The 27546-nt window shown below is 37.0% G+C and overlaps 1 protein-coding gene across 2 annotated transcripts; it reads left to right on the forward strand.

Moving 5' to 3' along the window:
* The first annotated feature begins 10153 nt into the window (after positions 1–10153).
* On the forward strand, positions 10154–26723 carry ARL6 (ADP ribosylation factor like GTPase 6). Of its 2 annotated transcripts, XM_054383989.1 has the most exons (8): positions 10154–10276; positions 13953–14014; positions 15729–15797; positions 18103–18197; positions 21958–22087; positions 23517–23572; positions 23684–23696; positions 26659–26723. In XM_054383989.1, the coding sequence occupies exons 1-8, from the start codon at positions 10154–10156 to the stop codon at positions 26693–26695; spliced, it is 585 nt and encodes a 194-aa protein (XP_054239964.1). In that variant the 3' UTR covers positions 26696–26723. The 2 variants fall into 2 exon arrangements, with proteins under 2 accessions (XP_054239964.1, XP_054239954.1); XM_054383979.1 differs by lacking the exon at positions 23684–23696 and having other exon boundaries at positions 26659–26684.
* The last annotated feature ends 823 nt before the right edge of the window (positions 26724–27546 follow it).

Genomic DNA, 27546 nt, shown 5'->3' on the forward strand with positions numbered 1-27546 from the left:
TATCCAATGGATAGTACCTCTTTTCTTCCACAGGCAGAAAAAAATAGAAATAAAATTTCAAACTGGCTTACAGAAATCTGCCTCATCACCTGATGCTGACCAATCCACCACCAGCAGGCCAAATCCCTTTCTACTGATTCTTTTCCATACAACTAATTAGTATAGAAATCATCACTGATCATACAGGGGAAGGAAGATGCCCATAAAACAGCATATATACTAAGATATAGCCCATGCTATAAAAAGTTTGAGTCCCTCTGTTCAAGTCACCAAATATGTTTAAACAACATAAAAATTATTTTCATTTAAATATACACTTAGGAGGTTAAACTAAGGGAGATTTCCAAGAGAATATGAATAAGGCTATGCCAGTATATAGTGTACAAAATTGTGCTGAATTTTAAAAATTAAAACCAGCAAAAATGATTTATTGAAAAACATGAGATTATAAATTGGATTAGAGTTAAAATGCATTTCCAGGTTTTATATGTAAAATAACGTAACACCAGTTCAGTGAACTTTATTTGTATGGACATTTCTTCAAATACTCTGCATGAGTATATCTTCCTTTCTTGCAAGAGATTTCCCAAGTACATCTCTCTCCCAGAAAGGCTTAGCATATTATTTGATTTTTCATACCTGTGTAATTAAACTGGAAGAAAAAACTGCCAAATCATGGCAGTGAAAATGTGGAAAAACCCCTATATTTAAAAGATCATTCTCAAAATCATTTGAGGTTTTCATAACTTTTTTACTTCATTCCTGTGCAAAATGTTGACCTATGAGCAGTGTTGACTAGTAGGAAACTACACGTCTCATTAATAATGCATGCAGTGTGCCATGCCCAGAAACTTTTGAATCTGTAGGCAGTTACATGTTTGTGTAGCTTAATTTAAATAAGGAGGCTGATTAGAAATGGGAATATTTACATTAGTAGAGTTAGGCATTTCAAATTGAAGCCCCTATAAATATTTGTAAGGCAGCATGAAATAACATACTTTGTAATTTTTATTTCCTTGAGGAGTTAAGCGTATTCATTGATATTATCACAAAACGTTCTGCACCTATTGTTCTTGATATGTGAGGAGATATCGCTAACTTTTCATTTGGGAAATACTACATATTTTAGGGAATTTTTGTCTCAAACATGCACATCAGTAAATTGATTACAAATTTGTGAATAAACCACAATATTATACTAATAATTCTTGTTACTGATACCCCAGTGAAGAACTGCTAAGCAGTGGCATGTATGTTGAGCAGTAAAGAACCCAAAACCCTGGAAATGAAAATTCGCAAATCAAAGGGAAATCTAGCTCTCTCTATTCTGAACTGTGTGATGCATGAGGCCTTGATTGTATAGAAAGTAACTTTGAACCTATAATCTGAGGAAAATCCGCACTGCAATCCAAATATTCATTTCTGCTTGTGAATGATGAAAAAGTGACCACTGAAACAAACTAGAGAGTATTTTTGTAGTATAATCACAGCATAATATTCTGAAACTCCTCTACAGCAGTGATAGGGAAAAAAAATCTGTTTTTTGGTCAGGTCCAGCCTATGAAAAAAAAACAACAAACAACTGACATAATTTAGATTAGAACCTCCAGTAGACATAATTCTGTACCTGAAAGACTACTTTCTTCTTGTTGCATACTGGCTTTATTGAGAGAAACCTAAATAAACAGTAAAGAGTAGAGCTATCCAGCTAAGAGTGGCTTACAAACTTAATTTTCAGTTTTCTCTCACTCAGACTGAGCTCAGTTGAGAATGATTAAAAGGAAAAAAAGAAAAAAAAATAAGCAAGGATTATTTTTTAATAGGTTGAATGCTCTCAGCTGTATAATTTACCATCACAGTCCATGTACAATAAGACTAGCTGAAAAATACAAAGTGCAGCCAATGTTTCAAATCTGTAGATTAATTTAGTTACTAAATGTCAAATTCTTAAGTTTTCTTCTGGGGAAGGTTCTGCTTTAAAAATACTTGGTGTTTCCAGGTTTTTAATATGATGATATGATTTTAATAAAATTCTTGATGGAATAATTCATGGGGAAATGGTGTAACCGTGAGGATTTAATTGTTTTGGTGTCAATAACCACAATCTTGCTGTGACCAAAATTCGTAAGAGTTGTTACTAACTTGAATGCAGTGGGATGAAGTCCTATGCTATACTTGCTGTACATAAGATTCAGTTCTTTGAAGAGATTGTCCTTTCCTACATCCTACTGCTGTCATGCTTGATTTGTTGTTAGAGAACCAGCATTTACTAGGTCGCATGCTCTCTTGCCATTCAAATGTTTTGCTAAAACCATTTCCTGGTTTAAATTCATCTGTTGAGAGTTTCAGGTTGAGCTGTAAGTTGGTCCTCCAGGGCATGATCCAAAGTCAGTTAAATTCATAGATGTCAATAGACTGAAGCAGGTTTTGGGTCAAAGGTTTCTGTAGATTTGCATGGACAGGATGGCCTCATTTTATAAGGGAGAAGAGAGTGCACTGAGCATAAAAGACAAGATTACTACCTCAGGGATGCGTTGAAATAGATTAAGGTTACCTTTAACATGGTACAAGTGAACTTCAACGTGTAAAAGATGGCTGGTTGCTGCACTGTTTTATTTGAAATGGGCTACTGTTTCTGAGCCTGGAGTAAGTATTTAAAATGACCTATGTATCTTATGGCATATCTAATAGAAGTGGGTTTGGGATTATTCTTTCTTCCTTAGAAAATTCCTAAAACTCCTGGTTTAATATCAGGATAAAACCATTATCCCGATCAAACAGGGAGAACCTACAAAAGAACAGGATTTGTCTATCTTTCTTCTTTCCTAAGCATACACCATTACGCAATATGATCTCACCTTCATAATAGAAGTTCTGTTTACCTGCCTCTTTGAACAAGCTGTTTTTACTCCTAGTGCATTACACCTATAAGTTTTGAAATTTATCAGTTAATGAAAGACATGGTAGCAAATAACCACATCCTTTTAGTGATCCTGTTTATTGGACTGTTTATCTCAAGAAAACTGTCCTACTCTAAAATTCCTGACACGTAAATGCATAAGCTTTTTGAAGCTTCTGGCCATGATTTCCTATCTGCCTTTCCCCAAGAAACAGCTTTAATTGGCAATGTATCATTTTTAATATCATTTCCATTTGCAGCAATTTCTTTTCCTTTACTACATAAGGTAGAGAGGGCTATTTCAGCTTAAACATGGGAAAAGTTGTTTCTCGGTTAACTCTGGTGAACGAACTGGATTCAGTCAGTGCTTCAGTATGTGTTGCTCTTACCTACAGCTTTGTGTCTGCTTCTGTTGAGGCCAATGACAAAATTCTCTGATAGTATCTGTTACATAATGCAAAGTGATGCTGTAACTGAAAATCCAGACTAACAAAAAGAGATTGTTCTTGTTTGGTGCAGTATAACTCCTACTGACTTCAGTAACAACAGGTACTCTGCACTTCTCAGGATTGCATCTGCAGCTCAACAACAACAAATAAATAATCTTTAAAAGACTGTCTGAAACTCCATTTACTGAAAGAAAATAGTTTGTTTTCTGGCAAAGCAACCTCCACTGGAATTAATTGTTTTAATTTTGTCATCAGGGTGTTTTTTTAGTAAACAAATCAATTTGACTTACAGAAAAATACAAGAAAAATACTTGACTACCTTCCAAAAATTAGCTTTGATTTACTCTTGGAAGATAACATGGTTGGTATGTTTTCTCAGGATAGTTCCTATTTCTTTGTGTTGGTTTTAAGCGTATCTGAATTAAAAGAGGCTTAAATTTCTATCTCTTCTGTGAAATTATATTGTGCACAACTAAATATGACTGCTCTTCATAGTTTGCTGTTCTAGCATAGCCATAAAATGTATTAATGTATGTATATATATGAATAATATTTGATGACAGACACTTTAGATTACGTATTTAAGCAGCCATGTCAAAACTTAAAAGGTAGATGGCTTCAAAAGTAATGGTATATTCATAATATTTGCAAACTGTTTGACAAGCAGTGGTCTCAGCACAGACCCTTTCACCTTTACTGAAACCCACCTTTTCTTTAAAAACCTCTGCAAACATTTCCTTTTCATTGCTTTTTTTCATCTTACCAAGATGTATTTGAATAATGACACATACCTGTGGCTCAGTCTTCACCGGTCATCTCACAGAAAAGCAGCCTTGGTACTGTACCTGTATGTTATATCTTCATTGGTCTGAACTCATGTAGTATTGCACACAGCAGGCATGATCTGTTCATTCTGAGAGAATGAACATTTCACAGCTGGTAATGCTGGTTTTCCCCTGGGACTGCCTCACTGTTCATAATGACTTTTCTTTACATCATGTGTTTCCCATACGTGTTCCCACTGCATTTTTCTTTCTGCCTATATATCTATATCTAGACTAAACTGCAGTCCCAAGGGCAATTTACATTAGAAGTAATGTTGTTATTCTTTACTGAAAGGTGGTGGTCTTTTTTTTTTTAATTATTATTCTATTCTTATTATAATACGGTGTTCCATGTAAATTTTCATATGCTGGCATGCCTACAAATTTAAATGTAATCAAATGCTCAGCTCTCACCATTAGGGTGTTTTTAAGGTGAACTGCATTACATATGCCATCTCTTTACAGAAAGAATATGGGGTTTGGCAAAGCTACCTGCTGAGCAACATAATAAGATTTTTGTACAAAGTACAAGTTACTGATAATTATTGTATTTTATTTTTCTATGATTTCCTAAGAGGCATTATCAGGTCTTACAGATGGGGTAAGCCTGTTTATTGAGATATTTATTAACAAATAAAAGTTACGGTAATGGTGGTTATTTCTGAATTAATGGTGTCTGTTTTGCCTTAGGTTAGTAATACAATAATACACAGTGAAGCTTGTCATATGTGATCATGCAAAAAAACCTCAGCTGTTGAATACAGGGTGGTGTACTAATAAAGATGGACCAGCAATATGTTCTAGCACTTGAGATGTTTGGGGGCGGTGGGTGGGGGTGGTGTTTTTTTTAGCTAAAGAAAAGCTTAATAAGAGTGGCCTCTTCAGTTGTACCACTGAGCATTTATGCTCTGATAAAGACCTTGTCAAAATACCCATACAGTTAACACCATCAGGAAAAAAATATACACATTAAAAGTTCCAAACAACACCACTCTCTCCTTCTTGAGAAACACTAGGAACATGAATTTTAAATATATTTTAATTTGCTACTAGGATTCTGCAGTACTCCTCACTCTCAATATGGTGATTCACAGAGTGATGCAACAAATTCTTTATTTCTTTTTCCCCAAAACTCTCACTGGCAAATGCAGTTTAAAAACTGATCCTATTATGCAAACAATGTCAGGGCCATACACAGTGATTCACAAAGAGGAAAACACCATATACAATAACCAAACTGTAGCTGAAAAAGAATTTTCAAATTAGCCCTTTGTTTCATCATATCATATGCATGCAATAAAAAAATGAAGTATGTGTAGATCAATAGGAAATCAATGTCAGATGTCCACAGTCTATTGCATCCTGCATATGTTACATTGGAAGAGCTTTCTCATTAAGGACAGTCAGGTTTAACATAGCATGTATAATGAAGAATGAGTATTTCATTTTAGACCTATTTGCAGAATGCCTTGCTATTCTTTGTTCTTCGATGAATTTAGAACTAGTTTATAGATGTGGACTGATTTCAATATAAAAAGAAGAAGATTACACTCTAACACATACTTACTCCACAACATGATTAGCTTTTAAAAAGTGCTTGAACACTGAATGCCACTGTGAGATTTACGCTACTTGCTTTTCCTTTAATTACTCATAACATTACTATGAGGGAATCTCACCTTCTAGTCTGAACCTTTCTGGATATAGGGAAATAATTAAATCATTGCTGCAAACCTTGAAAAATAATGAAAGCAACAATAAGAATTAGCCAAAGAACAGACAAAATGTTTGCAGTATTTTTAATCTTTGAAGTTGAATGCAAAATGCAAAACAAACTGTCCACATCACTATCAAACAGCTATTTCCACTGCTCTCACTTCTTTCCCCAGGGCAGAAGTTGAGAGAGTAGACTGAGAGTTATGTTAAGCAAACCTGAAATTTAATCTAGAGTTTTTCAAAATGAAGAGGGCTCTATGAAGGGAAATTGCTTCTTCAAGCTTCTACAGACCATCATTTGGGAAGCAGAGGCAAAACTGCACATGCCACTCTTCACACATTACTTATATTTGTTCAAAAGTGAAGGACAAACCGCAGAATATGTTTAAGGTTGGAATCACATTGTAGTAAGAGGAGTGTAAAGGACTCTTGCTCCAACTATTTGGCTTGCACTGCCAGACTGAGGCATGTGTGGGACAGCATGCTGAGCTCTTACCTGCTTCAACTTCTTGACCATACAGGGTGTCCTCAGGGCCTGCAGAGTAGGAGGGTGTCAGTCTGAAGACAAGCAATGGCACAATGCAATTTTTGCAGCTAAATGAAAGCATGTGGTAGAAAAGAGACTGGACTTCAATTTATATGTGCTCCCATTTGGAGCTCATCTGAAGCTGCATCCTGCTTTAGGCTCACCTGTATTAGCAGGGGGTCTGGTTGATTTCCATAGGTTCCTCTCAATCCCTTCCATTCTGTGATTCTGAGTTAAGTAACATTAAGCTTGTGCAGCAGCCCTAGAACCAGCCTGACTAACTGTGCAAAAACTTTGCTACATGTATTTCTGGACACTGTGTCTCATCTAAACAAGCTGTGTTCTTTCCAAAGCCTGGTTGCCGTAATTACCTGTGTGACAGGTAGATTTAAGATTCTCCCTGAACATTGCACTCCACCAAACTGCCTGCTTAAAACTAGGAGTCGATATGAATCCCTTCGATGGTGCTTTTTACCAGGCTTTCTCTTCCTAATTGTAAATCCCCAAGAGGATTTATCCGAGCACTCTTATGGTAGCTGTACAAGACAGAGATGCATGGGTCAGAAAAACATTATACAAGCCTTGTACACAGAGGACAGAACGACTGCTGCTCGCACGTGCAACGTGCGACGCCTGCCCGCCGTACGTGACAGGCGGCCAGGCACAGCTGCAACACGTGCAACCGCCGCAGACTAGCTGCCCCACCACTACCCCCGCGGGAAGACCAACGCTTCCCTCTCTCCCATTCGCTGTCTGCCAGGGGCCCCACATGGAAGGCGGACCCTCGGGCCTGCACCGCCCAATCGCCGGCCTCAACCGTTGGCCGGAAGGGGCGGGGTGCTGAGGGCGGGCAGGGAGTCGTTGCGCGCCCTAGCCGGGGAAGTGATTGTGGGGGGTGGGGCGGCAGTTTCCTCGGCAACGGCGCAAGCGGCGGCGGGTGGTGACGGCCGGGCCAGGCTGAGCTGGGCTCACGTCTCGCGGGCGGAGGTCTGTGCTGCGGGTGGCGGGGATCTGAAGGGCGCTGTCTGGGCCTCCTGTGCTGCGCTTTGGGGCTGAGGACTCGCTCCCGCTGCCGCTTTCCGCGACAGCTTGGGCCAGCCCTGCCCGGGGCGCCTCGGCTCGGGAGCGCCCGCTGCGAGGGGTGGTGCTGAAGGGGCACGCACCGACGGGAAGGGAAGCCCCGCCGGGCAGCTGCTAGTAGCCTGACCCCGATCCCGGGCGCCCAGGGAATTGGCCTGAGACGTTGCTAGGGACGTGGTGGGCCCTGGCTCCTCGTCCACTCACATCCAGTGCGGTGGCAGTTAGGGGTCCTGTAAAAAAAAAAAAAAAAAAAAAAAAAAAAAAAAATCAACCGACCAACCAAACCAAAACCCACTATAGCTGGAGCGGTAATGTACCGCTGAAACGGCCTCCTGTAAGTGGCGTGTGCAGCCTTGACGCCTCAGCGTTTACATTTCAGTAATTCACGTGAATGAAATGGACTTTTAGTGTCGTTTAGTTTAGAAGGGACATCGCAGGTCTGATCGCCTTCTCAAAACCACGATATGTATAGCATTGTATGGATTGTCGCTGTCATAATTGATAATTGGAGTAGCCGGTCGCGCTACGGTGCTTTATCAGGTACCGGAGAGAGCTGGCAGTGCCTACCTGGGCATCTCTCCGGGGAATGTCTGCAGATCTGTGCGGGTCACCTGACGCTGCTTCTGCAAACGCTTCTTAACGTGGCTGGTTTATCTTCAGGAGTTTCGCAGCGTGATTAGTGACAAGTGTTAATCACTAATGCCTCGGACGGGCTTACAGTTATCGATGAAGGTTTATGGAGTTTGATAACAGGTTCCAATGCCAAATTTTACCTTAAATAACTTTAGGACAAGTCTAACGCGTATAGCTATATGGCACTGTAGACTAAACATCAGCTGGCAGAGGTAGGAGCCTGTACCAGCTGTAAGTTCTGTAACTTTTCATAGCTGAGAAAAATAAGGGGAGAAAAGGACCAGGGCAAGAAGCCAAGGGTACATTTTTTTCCCTTTGTTTTCTTTAAAAATTACTTAACTGCTATTAAAACTGCTAGGGAAAAATGGCTCTAATTAAATGTTGTTAGGAATCGTTTTCAAAGAATGTGTATGTAGGCTTCTGGGTTTAAAAGTGAAACCCTAGGAATATCTTAAGTTCTTGCATTTTCTCCTGTTCTGTTGGAAAAGTACTTGCAAGATACTTTTTTTTTTTTTACCTTATAATCTAGAATATGTGTGTGTGTGTGTGTGTATGTATATATCTATATGTATATATCTATGTTTGTGAAAGGCTCTTGACTGGACTATAAAGTAGTGCATTTTGGAGCAGGGTTTTGTTACATTTGTTTGATAATAAACATTAAGCCTTAATCTGCTTACAGAGCTGTATGTATATTAAAAAAGGGAGAAGGCAGAAACCAAAAGGTGTTAGAAGAAAAATCATGCGGTTTTTATTTGAGGGAATTACTATAACTAATGCTGGGCTTGTTTAATCTGGTGACAATTGTGTGTAGCTGTTACACACATAGCCTCTCTGTAGATCACTACCAGTCTTGAATCCAAATGCACTAGATAAAGCTTTTAAAAGGATCTGCATTTTTTAAAAATTAAAGTGCAGTAAAAAAGGTGATGACTTATGTGACTTTATTCAAAAATTTTACAATTCTATTAAAATACAGTTGATCATAATTCTGTAATCAGTGAAGTGAGACTTAATACCTGTCACTGGCATTTTTTCTTCTTCTTCCTCTTGCCATTGTTTCCTGGGGTAACAACGATCGCAATCTGAATTGTCCAGTGCTGTGTGAATTTTATTTAGTAAGAGAAAAAACAGCCTTCATCACTCCACAAAATACCTCTGACATTAGTTAAATGCTTTATTATTAAATGAGTCACAAATATTTCAGCTATGTTTGATTGCTGAAGTTATTCTTGGTGGACAGACAAAGGGTATCTATGTTCAGTCAGATACCGCAAGGGCATGTGTGATGTGAACTCCTTAGATTATGCTACTGATAGCTAACTTTAGTCCTTTTCTGGGAAGGACTAGGAGTTTGGCATCTACCTGACATTTGGGTGAATGTTACGGGGTCTGCTTTCATGTCCATTAGATCTATTATCAGTTTCTATTTGTAGTGACTCAATCCCTAATTTATACATGTTAATATTGGCAAAGCCTGCTGCAGTTAGAGTTTGAACTGAATTGACAGAGGATACTTTACTTTGGGGCTCAGTGATGTTGTAGGTGCTTAAGAAAGGAAATCTTGTTTGGCTTTGATGTCTAAATTATCATAAGAGAGTAGACTACTGACAATATGAAGTAAAGTGCAACAACGGTCTTCCTCTTTTTTCCAGCTTGGTGGAAGGTGAGGAAGCATAGCAGTTTTGCCCCTATTTGGGGACTCTCAGAGTGAGGGCAATATTGCTACCCAGTGAATCAAGGACGTTGTGTTATCTAGACAGGGCTATAAACGGCCAATCTACTTTTGTATCAAGTCCTCTTCGCTATAATCAGCTTATACTCCATTTACTTAGTATACCAAGCAAACCTGTTGGGCAGTGTTTGTATGGTGTCTTACTCACTCTGTCCTTTTAAAAATTTAAGAACTACTTAGCCACATGCCCACCTGCTGTGCTAGCGCTGCTGTGCATATAACTGTTTCCCAAAAGCTATTTCCTTCTCTGATTTTCTGAACAGGTGATCCCTGTGCACTTGAGCCAGAAGCATGGGATTGTTTGACAAGCTAGCAGGATGGCTTGGGCTGAAGAAAAAGGAGGTTCATGTTTTGTGCCTTGGCTTGGACAACAGCGGCAAAACAACAATCATAAATAAACTTAAACCTTCAAATGTAAGTAGCCTACTTAGCTCACTGTTGAAGTTTTTACTGTACAGTTGATGCTTGTTTAAAGTTTTTGTGTGTTGCTATACTAAATCTGACTATGGAAAGGATCTGGAAAGCTTTTTGGTTTAGTGCAGTGGAACAAATATATTTTAAGAGTTTCCAATTAAACAAAATGTAAGCATCCTCATGCATATTATCAAAACATTCCCTAAAAAAACACTGCTGTTAGTGTGGCACATTTTTTTCTAAGAACACCCAATTGCAGAAGGATTTATGATCGCTCAAATCAGAAACCAAAACACTTATTATTAAGTCACTTAAATAATTGCTACAAGGTTGCAGTTACAAGTGGTGTTGAACGTTTGGGTTTAACACATTTGTACAACTTGCCTGCATTTATCATGTTTATTTTAATCTCTTCCTGAGATGTAGTAAGTGTGTAATAAATAATAAAATGGGAAATAATATGAAGATACACACTCAATGGTGGCTTCAGCATTTTTAAAGCAGAATAGCTTTCAAAATAAGTAGCATTTATATTTGCAGCTCATTCATCCAGTGAAAAGTGTTTCAGTCCACTAAGAGTGTGTAGTATTCTAGACAAAATTTAAAGTAGCATTACCTTCTTTCTAGGTAGTTATGGAATAGAAATAGATGAATTTTCATAGGCATGTGTGAAGCCAGAGGCTTGTGCATCTTGAGTTATATGCATCTGGAAAACTGCAGTTTCTGCTGTTTACATCAGATTTTTTTTTTTCCATTGAACTTTTCCTGAAGAGTACCACTGGGCATTATTTTAAAAATCTAACATGGTGAAGAATCTGGTGCTCCTCCTGGCAATTACTCTTCCACTGGAAATTAAATAGATTTATAAATAAAGAATATAAACTGATTACTATCTGCTGGCAGTTGTTTGGGAGAAATGGTACAGTTTGTATCAGGCAAATTATATATTTATGTAATTTTTGAGACCTTTATTGTAGTAGGATTTTTATATCGTGCCTTAAGCATTAAAGAATTCCTAACTAGAGTGTAGACTTCCAAGATATATCATAATATTAGGTATTAGAGAAGGTCCCAAGGGAATTGCACAATAGAATAAATAGAACTTGTTTACTGTAGATCATATAATGAGAATTTACTTATTGATGTTTTTATTTAATGTGATGCCTTAGGAGGGTAGTTTTGCATACCATCTATATCCTGTCCTTTGAAGACATGACAAATTTGCAACAAATGTCATTAGATTAGGCTTGATGAAATTGTTTATTTTTCAGTAAGTTCCACAGACAGATTCTGGATCAACACCTAGTCTGCTTAAGAACTGCTACTTTACCCTAGGGGCAACATAAGGTGTCTGGCAAATACAAGCATTTCTCCATATGTTTGCAGTTGTTTCTTCTGCACCTGATAAATACATTTGAAATAAATATTAAACAAGTAGAACCTCTTCTGCTCTGCACAAATATTCCTTTGGTGACGTGAACCACTGACTAAAATGTTTGTTTAAAATTGTGGAATTCCGTTTTCATAATGCAGATGCAGGTGAATAAGCTAACCTTGCTTCAGTTGTATGTGAGGAGTCAATTGCTTACAGACACAGTTTTTAATAAGGATTGCATGTCACACTCTCAGACAGCTCTGTAATCTAAGGGATGTGACCTTTCTCCCTACTTAATATCAATGCTTCTTAAAAGAGCTATTCTGTTGCACCAGCCTGGCTGATAGGTTCCTTGGCTAGCTCAGAAGTAAACCTGGTTATCAGACAAATCTGTGAATAATGCTTTATGTTTTGGCCATTCCTCTGTGGTAAATGGTGATTTCTTACAGTAGTCTAGTAGCTGGAATAGAACTACAGTTAGGCCATTATGTAATGTCTGCTGTATAATTCTCAATGTCACATAGACTTCTCCAGCCTATGAATAGAAGCAGGGACTATGGCCAATCTAATTTCTTGATAGAAGCCTGGAGAAGAGACAGCTTCAACAAGGCCTTATAGCAGCCTTATAGTACTTAAAGAGGGCCTACAAGAAAGATGGAGAAGGACTTTTTACAAGAGGATATAGTCGTAGAACAAAGGGTTACAGCTTTAAAGAGCGTAGATTTGCATTACATGTAAGGAAGAAAGTCTTTACTGGTGGTGAGGCACTGGAACAGGTTACCTGGAGAGGTTGTTGATGCCCCATGTCTGGAAACATTCAAGGCCAGATTGGATGAGACTTCGAGCATCCTTATCTGATTGGAGATGTCCATGCCCATTGGCGGGGAGAGGGGTGGGAACTAGATGATCTTTAAGGTCCCGTGCAACCTAAACCATTCTGTGATTCTCTTTCATCTAAGAGATTTAAGGTATTATGCGAACTTGTTTGGGTTGACGTTATGATTTCCAAAGTGCACAAATATTACGAACTTTGACTTCTATAATAATCTGTAAGCTGTTATAGAATGATGGAATGCATTGGGTTGGAAGGGACCTTTGAAGATCATCTAGACCAACCCCCCTGCAGTAAGCCAGGACATTCCCAACTACATCAGGTTGCTCAGAGCCCCATCAAGCCTGACCTTAAATGTTGCCAGGGATGAGGCCTACACCACCTCCCTGGGCAACCTACTCCAGTGTTCTGCCACCATCATAGTAAAGAACTTATTCCTAATGTCCAATATAAATTTACCCTTCTCTAGTTTAAACCTAATGCCCCTTGTCCTAGTGCTACAAACCTGTCTAAATAGTCCTTCCCCAGCCTTCCTGTAGATACTCCCCTTCAGATATTGAAATGTAGTTTAAAGGTCTCCCTGGAGCCTTCTCCTCTCCAGGCTGAACAGCCCCAATTCTGATTATCTTTGTGTTCCTCCTCTGCACCTGCTCCAACAGATCAGTATCTTGCTTGTGCTGAGGGCCCCAGAGCTGGATGCAGTACTCCAGGTGAGGTGTCATGAGAAGAGTGGCAGAATCACCTCTCTTGACTGGCTGGCCATGCTTCTTTTGATGCAGCCCAGAATTCAATTGGCCTTTTGGGTTGCAAGTTGTTGGCTTATGTTCAGCTTTTTGTCCACCAACACCCCCATGTCTTTTTCTGCAGAGCTGCTCTCTGTCACATCTTCCACCAGCCTGTATTGATAATGGGAACTGTCCTGACCCTGGTGCATATCAACTGCACCATTTAGCTTGGTATGATCCAAAAACTTGCAAAGGGTGTGCTGAATCCCACTGTCTGTCTCATTGGTGAAGATATTAAACAGCACTGGTTCCAGTATAGACCCTAGAGGGACACCATTTTTCATCTATCTCCATCTGGACATCAAGCCACTGACCACTACACTGGTTATCTTTTGTAACTATTACATGGTTATCTTCTGTGTTAATTTATGTACTAATTATTTCATAGGTAATATCTACACATATATGTGCATACAGAATAACGTGAAGGGTGTAATCTCACTCTTGAGGCTAAAATGTCTTCAGTGCTGTTGTCCAATAACATCCACTGTATTTCCTAGGAAATACAAAACCTGAATTTTGAATTATTGTGCTTTTGAATATGTAGTGTCTGAATTTGTAGAAAGTTCTTTGTATTGCATAGTTCACCGGGAAAAGATCTGTAGCATATTAATTTTTCAAATATACTTCAATATTGAAGTTTTCTAATGTGGTTGTAAAATTTGTGCTTTCTTTGCTTTAAAGGCTCAAACTCAGGACATCGTTCCAACAATAGGATTCAGTATAGAGAAATTCAAGACATCGAGGTAGTTTCTTTAATTTAACATTTAACATCTCCATTTAACAGTAATGATTAATGTGCAAGAGTTGGACTTAATTACCTCTTTCAGTAGGATGTAACGGAGTATAATATGTAGTGGTATAATGAAATAACATGCAGTTTGCTGAAATGTTGTAGTACATGATCATGGATCCTGATCATGATCCAGGACAGATGGCATTATAATATGTTGTATGTTTTGTGGTGTTATAAAATTATGCAGGTATTAAACTAAAAATAAATAATAAATAAAAGAAAAAATTAAGTGTATGTAAGCTTCTAATTCCCGTCTCTTACAATTTCAGAACAGGGCACTGTTACAGACTTTAGGAGAGACAGCTGCACTCTCACTGGAGGAACTCTGAAAAGATTGCAGTCTAATCTCATTAAATGAAAAATGGTGGTCACAGCATTAGCAATGTAAAGATGGCAAGTGCAAAGGTCAGGAAAGGGAGAAGGAAGTCATTAGCTGAATGAAGGCTAAGATTTAGAGTGTCATGAGACAAAGATAATTCAAGGAGGTAACAGTAAATATTCTTTTTTTTATCCTATAGCCTTCAATGTATTTCAGTGGGTGCAGTTAGTCAAGTAGCACGAGCCATTGAAGGAGAAATCTGCAAGAAAATTGTTTATTCCTTGAGCTGATATGTGGGACTGATAGATTTTATGTTTTTATAGAAGGCTCAACAACTGTATTCTGTCTCAGTAATCCACATGATGCAGTTTTGGGGTTTGACTGTGTGAGATGTAAGTCAGTTGATGTGGCTTTTCTTTATTTTGATCCTGTTGTAGGAAAGATGGCCAGCAAATGTACTGTGTGGAATGATAAAAAAACCCAAGCCACACAAACTGACTCCCAGTCCAAAACCCCGTTAATCTAGTATTACAATCAAAATGTTGTTTGCAGATTGCTAATAACTTTATACATTGCAGAACAGCTAGTTTAAAATCAGATAATGTGTAGATATAGAATGGTAAGAATGTCTGGAGAGCTTCTATTTCTAAACCTCCTCATTTAGATGTGGGAGGTTGGGGAGCTATTTGGGACTACCTAGGAAAGCCTAATAATGCAGTCAGTTTTGCTTCAGCAGGGGGTCAGTATTTTTTGTGATGTTCTTTAAGTTGACTTGCTGTATATATGGTGAAAACTCAAAAGTTGCAAAGGCTACCTTTTTTGGCTTGGTCACCTGAAGTAGCCTGTTATTACCAGAAGATGATTATTTTTCTGAAAGTGGGATATCTTTTAAATTTTCAAATTTTTTTTATAAGCCTTTTATTTTGTGAGCAGAAGCCTTTGGATGCTACTGATGCTTGTCTAGGGGCAGAATTTAAGACAGGCTATGGATTTTAAGTCATAGTTCATCTGAATTTCATTTGCTCAACATTATAAATATTCAATATTGATGAAAAGAGAGGCCGAATGGGAACTTATTTTCTATTTTATGTAAATATTTATAATTGGTTTAGTTCTGTTATTTGGAGAATAAAGAAACCCATTTTCCATTGTGAAATGTTTCTATAATAAGACCACAAACTTGAATAAGATATTTTGAAGGCAGATATAGAGTCCCAAATGAATTCTAGTTACTCTTTCTCAGCTGACTAGAATTCAAGTTGATCTTTTTTTCCATCAGGATACAAAGAAAATAGTTGAGGTTTTGTGTTTTGTTTTGTGCCTCACACACTTCTTTTCTTTGCAGTTTGTCTTTCACAGTGTTTGATATGTCAGGTCAAGGGAGATACAGAAACCTCTGGGAACATTATTACAAGTAAGCCTATCATTTATTTTAACACATTGCTGCTCATATGAGCTGTTGTGTACATTATCTAAACAGAAGTATGGTAAACCAAAACAGTGGTTAGAAATTATTCAGTGGATACTTAACCTGTTGTTTGACAGAAGGGCATTCTGGATAAATAAAACTTTTCTTCCTGTTTTAAAAAATGAAAAAAAAAAGCTGTTAATCCACGTGCTTTTGAAGACATCATGTTCACTCGAAGCTGGGGGAAGCATACCAGAGATGGGATTTAAATGTTGGAACTTGAAAGCTAATCCTGTAAGAAAGCATCAAGATGAGTTAGGTTTCCTATTTTTCTGTTCTTCTGTAGGTAAGTGACTTAACCAAAAGATGATGGCTAAGATTTTCAGGGGTGAGGACAATAACCTCAGAGAATTAGACACATTTACCTAAGAACATGACCAAGTAATCTTGAATATTATTTATAAAGCAGGATATTCACTGTATAACACTATAGAATTGGCTTACTGTTTAGTTACTGTTTTCTGGCTTTCTAGTTTCTAATGAAACTTGAATCTTCATTTATTTTGTCTTGTTCTGTAATACCTGATGCTGATTTAAGATGAACAATAGTAAATCACACAGAAAGAGCTTAGAGAAAAAGAACAGAGAAATTCTGATGATTATAGTCAAATATTAGTATTTAATTTGATAGATCTTAAAGTATTCTTTAATTGAGGATTAACACTTCATTTACTTTCTGTGCAAAATATGTGTTAGAATTTGAAAACATGTGGGTAGGTTTTTATTGTTCAAGAGTGGTAGATTTGTTTCCCAAATCTTTTGTTTTAATAACTGATGCTCTCAGGCTACTCTTATGAAGCACTCAGCTGTTTTTCTGACTGCACAGTAACTTATCCTTTGTGTGACATAAACAACATTTTTTGTCTTAACAGTAGGTTAAGACAAAAAGTTAGATAATGCTAACAAGTGAGATAAATATGCACTTATATCTGCCTCTGTTCCTGATCCAGTGCAGTAGTCACATATTTAAGATTAATTTATAAGAATAATTTAGAAATTATAAACTGAACAGTACATTATGAAGTTAAGCAAAATTTTATTTTGCAAGAATTGCAAAGTGGGAATCAAATCTGATCAAGTGTCTAAATAGTTGCCTTGCAGTACTTGAAGGTTGCCCTTTCTTCTGTTTGGCTTGAAGCTATCTTCTAGGATGTATCCAAAGTACGCTTATCTTAAATGTTTGTAAATTCCTGGCACGTTGTGTCTATTACAGTTATCTGTTTGCAAAGTTATTTTTTTGGTAGTAACTGTATTAGAACTCTGATTACTCTAGAAAAATACTTAGGCATTTTCAGCTGATATGCAAAAGCTTCATTTGCTGTTAGTTACCATGTGCTCCAGAAAAGAACAGACCTTCTCATACAATCTTGGGCTGGTCAAGTTATTTCTGGTTTGCAGTGGGTCTTGACTATTTCTGATAAAAATACAAAGGTAGATGGTGCTGGGGGGTGAAGAATGTAGGCACAGTGCTCTCTAAGAGAAACGTTAGGAAGGAGAAGTGTATAAAACATTGATGTAAATTAAAAATTTTTGTGAGTATTTATGACTGTTCATCTGAACTGGTCAGACTTTATTTTGTTTTCAAATAATTTTCAGTAAGTGGAACATCAAGTCATAAAGTTTCCTGAAATAATGGATTGAATAGTACTGTATATATTGTGACTGTGATTATACAGCCAGCAAAATGACTTAATGATTTGAAATACTGGAAAGATTTTACCTGTTATTCAAAATAAAAGATCTTGTTTATGCAGATTTTTGTAAAAGTTGAATTAATCTGCTAATATACCTAGTTGTTAAACAGCTGTGGACACAGTTTTTTTTTTAAGAAAGGTAATTGACCTTTCTCTAAATAAACTTGTTTTAGTGTGGTAAATAAAGAATTTCTAGAGAAACTTGTCTTGAGATTTTCTCCACCTTGACCACACTGTCAGACTAGAATTATTTACATTTTCAGAGTTGATTTTTCAGTTTAGTGGTGAAATAAAGCTTTTCTGAGGGTTTGTGTAGTTTGAACTTCATATGAGTCATGTAGCTAACCTTATGTCTCAAAAAACTATGCATGTTACCAGATACTGAATTTCAGAAATAGTACTGGATTCAAATGTTAATGGTAAATAACATCAATGAACAATGAGGGGGAGGGGAAATCAGGTTTGTTTGCTTTTTTGGTATTTCTTTTGAAGCCTTTTCTTAATCACAGTTTATGAGAACCTATAATTTGCCTCTTTGCTCTTTTTATGTTATGCAGAGAAGGCCAAGCCATTATTTTTGTCATTGATAGCAGTGACAAATTAAGAATGGTTGTGGCCAAAGAAGAACTTGACACCCTTCTGAATCATCCAGGTGAGGAGGCTTTTTTCCCTTTCTGTCTTCATATTTGCTATATTGTCTTAAAAGACCTGATTCATTCTTCATTCTGAATATTTTATAAGTATTTTAGCTGTTCTGGAATACGAGGACAATAATTGCCTTCAATAAGTTTGGGAGGGTTTTTTTTTATATATATCCACAGTTACAAATGATCATGCTTCAGTTGGCTATAGTGGGCTGGACTGGTCTTTCATTAATCAATATAGATCAAAAGTGGCACTGTTTTAAGGAAGAATAGTCTTTGACTATTCTTCAGAAGCTGGAGCGCCTGTGTGTGATGAGAAACATATACAAAAAAGTACTCCCTGTGTGGATTTTTCCATGAAGATATAACTAATTCCTTTAGTGTAACTTTTTTTTTTTTTTTAAATTATTGTTATGCTTGAGCTAGAAATAAGGAGGGATAATAATACCAGTCGGCTTTTATTGCCTATAAAGAGGTACATGGGGTGGAAGAAGATGCGGGATGATTCATGACTGGAGGGTTGGTTTTAGGGTTTTTGTTTGTTTTGTAAGTTTTACATGAGGCTACACTTTTTTAAGTTCTGAAACCAGTTAGTTCTTCACTTCTTCTCCCTTCTGTATAGCCAAAATTACTGGAATGTTTTTGTAAACATTCCACAATTTTGACTTCAAGCACTTCAGGTAGTTGCTCTGACTAAACAGTTTATAAAAAATCATGCAAGAAATTTAAAAGTTAAATAACTCCTGTAATTCCTTGTATATGTATTAAGATGGCAGAGCTTCAACTTGTAGAGTTGCCATGCTGAAAGTAAGAAATGAGAAGCTAATTTGCATTTCTAATCAAGACATGTAATGTGGTAGGGGCAGCTATTTTACTATGATTTTATTTTCCATGAAGACTACATGTAATACATTAATTGGCAAAGATGCTGTAACTGAGTTTGTGTGAGCTCAGTGGGCCCCCAATTTTTTGTTCAAGGGTATGAGCCACTTCAGGTGCAGACACTGAAAAGACAGTCTTGCAAATGTCAAAGGGGAGGATGAGGTGAAACAAAGGCTGCAGGTGCATTACACAGGGGCCAGGACACTTTGTGCTAAAGCAGTTATTAACCACAGTAGTAAAAGGCAGTTCTGTTGGTAAAATGGAAACCATGTAGTACCAAGGGCGCGTGGTAAAGACTTGTGTAATAGGCTTACTGGTTTACTAGAAAAAGTGTGAAAACGTTAAGATGGTGCAGATGCAAGCTTAGGTGAGGCTGTTCATTTAGGCATTGATAGGTTATTAATGCTAATGTCGCAGGTCAGTGCTGTTCAGTTATTGATGTGTCTGGGTCTTATAGTTTGGAGACATCTAGTTTGGAGATTATGGCCACCTAGTACATTCCATAAAACTAGGAAAAGGCCAGAGTTGTGTATTTCTGCCTTGTAGCAGCTCAGCTCAAATGAAGGAACAATGTTCCTTTTCTATTGTTTCGTATTTTGATAGATGATATGTAAGACAACCAAAGAGAATAAAAAGTGATTCTAGTAGTAATGTTAGATAAAAGCAGCTGTTAAATTAATCAGTGCATTGATATAGTAAAACAGTTACATTTTTACTTGTATTGCTGTTCTGCTTTTCTTCTTGCATACTCTACTTTCTCCCCATCTATTTCTGCCTCTATGAACCTTCTGAAGTGGTTTAAATTGACATGTTTGCTTTAGGTGTAAATGGATGCAGTGTAATAACCTTGAATCAGTTCCTGTCTAAAAATCTTAGCAATCCTTCAGTAAAAGAAATTCCCTCTCTTTTTGCCAAACTTTGCCTGGAGTTGTCAGGGGAAAAGGAATGAATGTGTACTGTGAAGCATTAATGAGTCGGAAGTTGTACTAGCTGGGACTGCTTTGTGAATCAGAACTATAAACTATTTGTACTTAGATAAGTGGCAGCTCATTAAACAGCTCATTTAATGATCACTTGGATCTTAGTACATTTTTAATCAAGTTCATTCTTCAGCATTTTGCAAGATGGTAGTCTTTAGATATTGACTCTTGGGTCACTTGACTTTACAGCACATGCTTCTAAAATGAACTGAAATTCATGTAAATTTTAAATTCTTTGCATAAAGTCACATATCACGCACATCTAGCATCTGTGAATTTTAAAACTGTCTTAACTCATAGCTACTTGCAACCAGAAAATGTTAGCTTTCCATTAATAACTGTAAAAGAAATAAAGAGGGGGTAGGGAATACAGCATAGTGGGAAACAATGTCATAAGGTAGGAAATAGTGTGAATTTCTGCAACCACCACTTTATTTAGCAAATATCTTTAAGTGTACATTTATGAGTATGTGGGTAGGTTGTGCATCTTTTCAATTGCTTTTAAAACACACTGAAATTTTCTTGTTTAACTTGGCTGTGTGCATATGTGATGTCAAGTTAATTTATCCATAACCTGCAACCTGTGGGCACTGCATTTCATTTAATTATAGTATAAATTAACATGCAAGTCTCAATCAGGAGACACAAAAGCTGTACAACTATGAAATCAAAACAAAGATTTAATGATTGTATTCTGAGGCCTTTGATTTGTTTTGAAGGGTATCAGAGGAAAAAATTGGTCTAGGGAGGGTCAATAGTTGTGAAAATTATCAGTGTGTTGGTCAGCAGCCATGATCTCTGAATATGGGTAGGTAGCGTTATCTCCACTGATTTTGTGGAAAGATTTCACAGGGTGGGGGAGGGGGTTTGAAAGTAATGTAATTGAAAATTTTAAAAGTTCAGCAGTGACAGTATGAGATTTGGGGATTTATTTTGTCCTTATCCACTTTGCCCCTACCCTGCTGGGGCAGCTGGCTTAGGTTGGAAGTTTTTTAATACATCTTTAGCTTGTTTCCTGTGTGAAATAGCCTTTTAGTTTTACTATTTGAAAAAGAGCCCATATAGCAGATTTCATCATGGGGTAGGAAGGAGGGGTCTAAGTTCTTTTCCCGTCAAGAACTGATTGATAGACTCGAGTCCTTTTTTTTTTTTTCTCTCTAATCTTGCAATTTATCCATTATTTAATTCATGTGAAAAATTCTTAGTTAGTCTTAGTGCTGGAAATTTTTTGGCAGTTTTACATCTGTCAAGTTGAAGAGAGTATACTTTGTTTCCATCCACTGACTCTCTAATCTTTTGTGGTAATCAGCGAAGCTTATGCTTTTGAGCGTGCAAGTATGCCACAAATTGCCAGTGTACTTGATTTGGTCAGTTGTTCTCAATGCTTGCTGAAAAGAGCTTCTGGAAAAGAAATAATTCTGCAAGTGAAGGCAGGGTAAGGGATGTTTAGATATGCGTTTTTTCCCATTTTATGAAGTCATGCATGCTCTCCAAGATGGCAAAGGATGATTGACTACCCTTACGCAATTATTGTTGTGAGGTTATGAATGAACGCAAATCATTTTACACATCCAGTCCACACTAAACAGAAGATGAGTAGTATTTGAAGGCAGTGATTTGATGTCTTGTTCCTCAGCTTCACCAGCTGTTTATACCTACATCTTTAAATGTATGTATAAGATAGGGGGAGAGGGAGTGGAAGATCCTAAAGCCTGCCAGAAAGTTTGTGAGCGTTCTTGAAGCATGCATGTGACCCAACAATGTGCATCTTGGTAGGATACAACCTTCAGAGAATTGCAGTTACAGGTGAGCAAAATACCTTCCTGTATTGTTTGTAGCTTATTACGTGTAGAGATTAGTAAGTGTTGCTTAATGTCATGACACTTCTACTTCCGCTCATACCTAGATATTAAGCACCGTCGACTACCTATTCTCTTCTTTGCTAACAAGATGGACCTCAGGGATGCAATATCATCTGTGAAAGTATCTCAGTTACTGTCGTTAGAAAACATCAAAGACAAGCCCTGGCATATCTGGTAAATTTCCCTCTTTTTTGTTTAACCTTTTATTAGTATTACTTTGTACATTCAATTTTAGCTCTATCATAACACTCAGTGTTACATAATATAGACGAAATCAGCCAGATAACATGCTGTGCTGCCACATGTAACAATAGTAATATTACAGTACTTGCTATGAAACTTGTATTAAACACACAATAAATTTATGTGGACCGTCTTGAAAATCTTCATGATAGAACTGTTACCTAATTAATGAAATGAAGGGCCTCTAGTGGAATCGGAAAGTAGTATTCTTATCAGAAAATTAGCTGTCATTATTTTTTGATGGGAAATTGAGTAGAATTGTTAACACAGCGCTGCTGGTAGTTTGTCTTGCAGGTTTCAGAAATAAAACATTTCATGTTGTTTTTTTTCCACTCTGCAGATGCTTCAGTAAACTACTGTTGAAAAACTATAAATAAACTTGTCACATGAATTCAAAGGGACACTACTCTTTGTACCATGTAATGTTTTATAGGATTTTTAGTTGTAGGAGCCAATGTCTTTTCTTTGAAGGATGTAGACTTTCATATAAATAGAAAGACCAGTGTTCACAAGGAAAAAAACTCTCCTTATATCAGAAGTGTTTTATGGAAGTTAGATTTCTGCGTTATTCAAGTCCTCAGATATTATAAATAAAATAAGTAAAGTCATAAGGTAAATGCTCCTAAAAGCTACAGTTTTCATTTTTGCCCTTTTAATATGAACCTGATTAGCCAGGTGTCACTGCTTTTTGTCTCAGAGATTACACTGATTAATTCCCAAGCTTTGTGGAACAATTTTATAACTAACCATAGCAACAGTCCAGATTCACTGCTGTCTAGCTTTCGTATGCTGAAGACTGAGGTTCTTTTAAATATTTGCACCCTTGTGATTCACACTGTCCTCAGTGTAGGCTAATATTAATATATATTAAAAGACAGTTGTAGAGTTGCTGTTACAATGAAGCGTGTATGCACTATACTTCGTCCAGTACTCCAACATTCTTACTATATATAGGAACTACATGGAAGGGCAGTTAGACTCAGTGTTCTTCAAGGTCTTTTTCAATCTGAACAATTCTATAATTCATTACTGTTGTTGTAGGTAGTAAATATCTTTTATAAGCATAGTTTGTGGAGGGAGATACCTAAGTGGAGGTGCCACGGAACAACGTGGCTGATTTCAGCGAGAGCTGTTGCAGGACCCCTCATGTTCTAGGAATGATTCCTCAGCCTTGAAACTGGAGTTAAAGTAGATTACATGTTGAAATGGGTGTTTCCATATTGGGAAGGTGCTGCTTTCTTCATGTACTTTCTTCATTACTTGATGCTAATTTGCAATTCTGTGAATTGCAAGTGCAGTGATGATTCCACTAAAACTGGTATTTTTACAATGTTTTGGTGATTTGGTTTGTTTGTTTCAGTGCTAGTGATGCTCTTAAAGGAGAAGGATTACAAGAAGGTGTGGATTGGCTCCAAGGTATATCATATGTGATTCTCTTGCTCTACTTTCACTCTGTTTAAACTTTTTCATTTTTTAAGTTCTCTTTATTATTTTCTTTGTTTTCTTTCTGTCCTATTCTGCTGTCAGATCAAATTACACAGTGAGTACTGGTGCTCTGTCTCATATTTGCCTTTAATTTAGCTCCGTAGTGTGCACAAAGGATCATGTCAGTTTCTCTTGTCAAGCGCATGCTATGAAATATTAATTCATACTCTTGCAAACAGTGTAACACTGTCTTGTAAACAATGATAATACCAGCTCCTGCTCTTCAGTTTATTATTGTGATAGTTTGTTATTTAATTTATTCTATCTGTCCTGTCCCAGATTTACATAACTTAATGTTATGTATTAGGAAATGATGAATTACCAGGCTAGAAAATTAAGTGAAGTACCGAGACAATTACACCTGTTTTGAGTATTCAGCTTCAGTTCTTTTATCTAGAGCCAAAATAGGAACAGCTTACATTATAACCATCATAGCATATGCAGACATTCATGACTACATAGAGAACAACAGATCCATCTGAAAATATGTATACATATTTTTAATCACAATCTTGATTTGGATGCTGTGTATCCTTCTATTATATGGTGGTAAGGATCTGTCCTCTCTTGTCCTCCTGCATACTGCTAAATGTATAGAATAGTGAAGTATGGTATTGTCGTGGTAGACTCATTCTAATTTTATCTTCCCAATTTATGTTGCTTACGTTATGAGTGTATTAGCTGGTGTAGTATAATCTAAATCTGCAAGGCAGTTTCTCTGTACTGGTGTGTCCTGTGCCGTGCAGCCGCTAGATGTCACCGATGTTCCAGAGTCAGTGCTGCTAACCTCATTTCCCTCACAGTACAACCGAGTAATACTCGTTATAGCCCCTGATTTAAAATCTCTCCATTTATCTACGGATACCAGACTGTCATTCTTACTTAGAATCCTTACCTCTTAATCAGAAGGAGATTATAGAATCATAGAATGGCTTAGGTTGGAAGGGACCTTAGAGATCATTTACTCCAACTCCCCTGCCATGGGCAGGGCCACCTCTCAACCAGACAGCTCAAGGCCTCATGCCTGGTGGCTTTTAACACCAGCAGGGAGGAGGCATCCACGACCTCCCTGGGCAGCCTGTTCCAGAGTCTCACCACCCTTGTAACTGAAGAACTTCTTCCTAAGATACAATCTAAACATACTCCTCCTTAGCTTAAAAGCATTCTGCCTTGTCCTATTGCATGACACCCTTATGAAAAGTCTGTCTCCACCCTTTCTGGAAGGCAGCTCTAAGGTCCAAGTACAGCAAATTATTTTATTTGCATTCCAGACATCTGTCATGAAGTTGTAGGGCAAGCTGCACAATTAAGCAAAAGTGCTACACCGAAGATTTTGAGATGGTTTATTTTACTGTGTTATTACAGAATACAAAAACATTTGATCTTGTTTTCAGAGGAATGTGTAGTAGCCAAAAATACTCTTTATAAAAAGATTTACTGCCCTGCAGAAGAACAGTGACACATCCTCATCATCTAAAAGAGTTCTGGCATAAGGAAGCAGCATCTTACTACCAAGTTTCCTTCAATGGTGTATCCTATTAACATAGAGGGAGGTGCCAAATCATGTGTATTTTTCCTAATTTCAGGCACAGTTCTTATTTTGCAATCTTTTCCATGATTTTTAGGGTCTTTTATCTTTGAGGAACATTCAATCCAAATTTTGAGTCCATGGTTTTGTTCATAACTTCAGGCTACATAAAAGGATGTCAAATGCTGGTTTAAATATTTTTGACAAAAGTTTAAGATGTTTATGTAGATTTCTAAGCACAGTAAGCATGTGCTTCTGTTGTCAACTCACATAGCTCTTCATAGCATTTCTCGTGAATTGTTATGAATATAATAAGTGATTTGTGTTCAAGGGCGAGTTAGCAATAAAGTTCTATATAAGACTGTAGAAGCTTTTGTAGTGTTGCTGTGATTTTGTCCCTTTCAGCCCAGCATGCACTGTTTGCTTGCTTTTATTCCCAATAAAATTTTAAAAGACATTTTTTGGCTAGCGTATTTATAACAGATTGTTAAACTTCTTGATTTTCTAAGCTGAATTTCTCCATGGATGGGCTTTATCTAAGAACTTTCTTTAAATATGCCAGTTTAGTGTCCACAAAAGCTTAAGAGGGGCAACAATACATGTTGCACATGCAGTTTGGCAGTTACAGTTTTAGTGGATGAAGACTTTGATATTTCAAGAACAAATTTTTACTATGATTCTCCTCATTCCTACAGCAGCACTAGATCGAAATGTTTGGAAGTTATAGTGGTCCCTAAATCACAACCTGTGGATGCAATAAAATTCAGTGGAGGAAATGGTTAATGAACAGACAGATCTCCTTGTCAACAGCGATGTTTCCTTAGTTACCTTTTGCAGATCTGGGGTGGCAAGGGCAAAAGGTTTTGCCTTTTTTTCCCCTAATGAAGGCTGAGTTTGCACATTTCTATTTTGTAATGAGGTTACTATTGCAACAACCCATCATCAGTAACCTGTCTGACAACCGTCTAAACCCAGCTCATGTTCCCTATTAGTAGGGGAAATTGTGCTGATTTCCACATTTTGTAATGGAGTGCAGTGTATTTATGCTAACTAAGGAAATGCTTGAAGTGAATTGGGAAGTCCAATTAGGCAGCAGTATGAAGAACTGTGGCTACTGAAAGAAGTTTTCATGTGAGTTATTCAAAACCAAACTTTTAATCCTTTGCTGTTGGGGAATTAGTTCACATTCAGTTATATGACAGCTGAAGTGTGTACAAGAAACTGAAATGTGTGCTTCAGAAAGTAGAATTCTACACCTTACTGTTCTCAAAGTTACCTTAAAAGCATGAAAAAGATAAAATTTGAATTATATTACCAATATTTGGGGGGAAACGGCTGTGGAGGTGTTTCAGCAGTGGATGAGAGCACATGTTGAAAATAACTCTTAACTGCATTGTCCCACATATAACATACCAAGTTGTGTTTTCAGAAAGCAAAATATAACAAGAATTCAACTTTGTTAAGACAAGCCATTTCTCTTCACGAACAGATCAGATCCAAGCAACGAAGACATGAGAGATAAATAAAAGATGTACGGTGTTCTTCTACAAACATTGTCAGTAGGTGTACAAGTTCCATGGAAAAGAAGAATTAAGGAAAATGAACAGTTCAGCTGAAATATACTGTGGTGACTTGTTTCCTTTTAGTATCTCTTCCAGGAAAACTGAATGTAGATGACATAGCACCTCAGGTATGCACATTGATGAATTAAATTGAATCTTCTGACTGGAGAGCATTTTTTTTTTTTTTTAAAGATTCGTGTTAACAATAAACATCTTCATTTGTTTGTATTTTAGATGATAATTAGCCATCAGAAAATGCCTTTCTGTTTTTTGGGGGACACCTTTTGAACAAATTAGAACATTTATTTTCCTGAGAGAGACTAATAATCAGCACTTCCTGAAATACAGATGCATGATATACCTAAAAATGGGCACCTAAAAGCAGCAGATATTTCTAAAATTTTTCTAAAATTTGATGGTGTGTTTTTAATAACCATCTGCAAAAAGGCTTCTAGAGGAATGTGTTGATTTAAGATGCAAGGATTCATGTAGCCAGTGTATTTGTTATGGATGGTTGCAGGTGTTTTTAAGGAACTGCTTTTAATGAAATGTTATTAATTGGTTTTGTGATATGCCATGCTTATATTTGCATTTCATTAATATAATTTAAAATATACAAAATTTCTTGGTTTGTTTTTTAACTGAAGTATGTTCACTGATGATCTTTAAATACAGAAATTATTTTTTTCTGTTAGTTTCATTTGGATTTTGTCCATTTTTTCGATGGAATTAGCACAGTATACTGTAATAAAATGGTGTCTCTTTGCCAAGCTTTTTTGTTTGTTTTATACTTGTTACACTTTCTAATAAATTAA

The sequence above is a fragment of the Indicator indicator genome, chromosome 1, assembly GCF_027791375.1.
Source record: "Indicator indicator isolate 239-I01 chromosome 1, UM_Iind_1.1, whole genome shotgun sequence".
Taxonomy (NCBI): Eukaryota; Metazoa; Chordata; class Aves; order Piciformes; family Indicatoridae; genus Indicator; species Indicator indicator.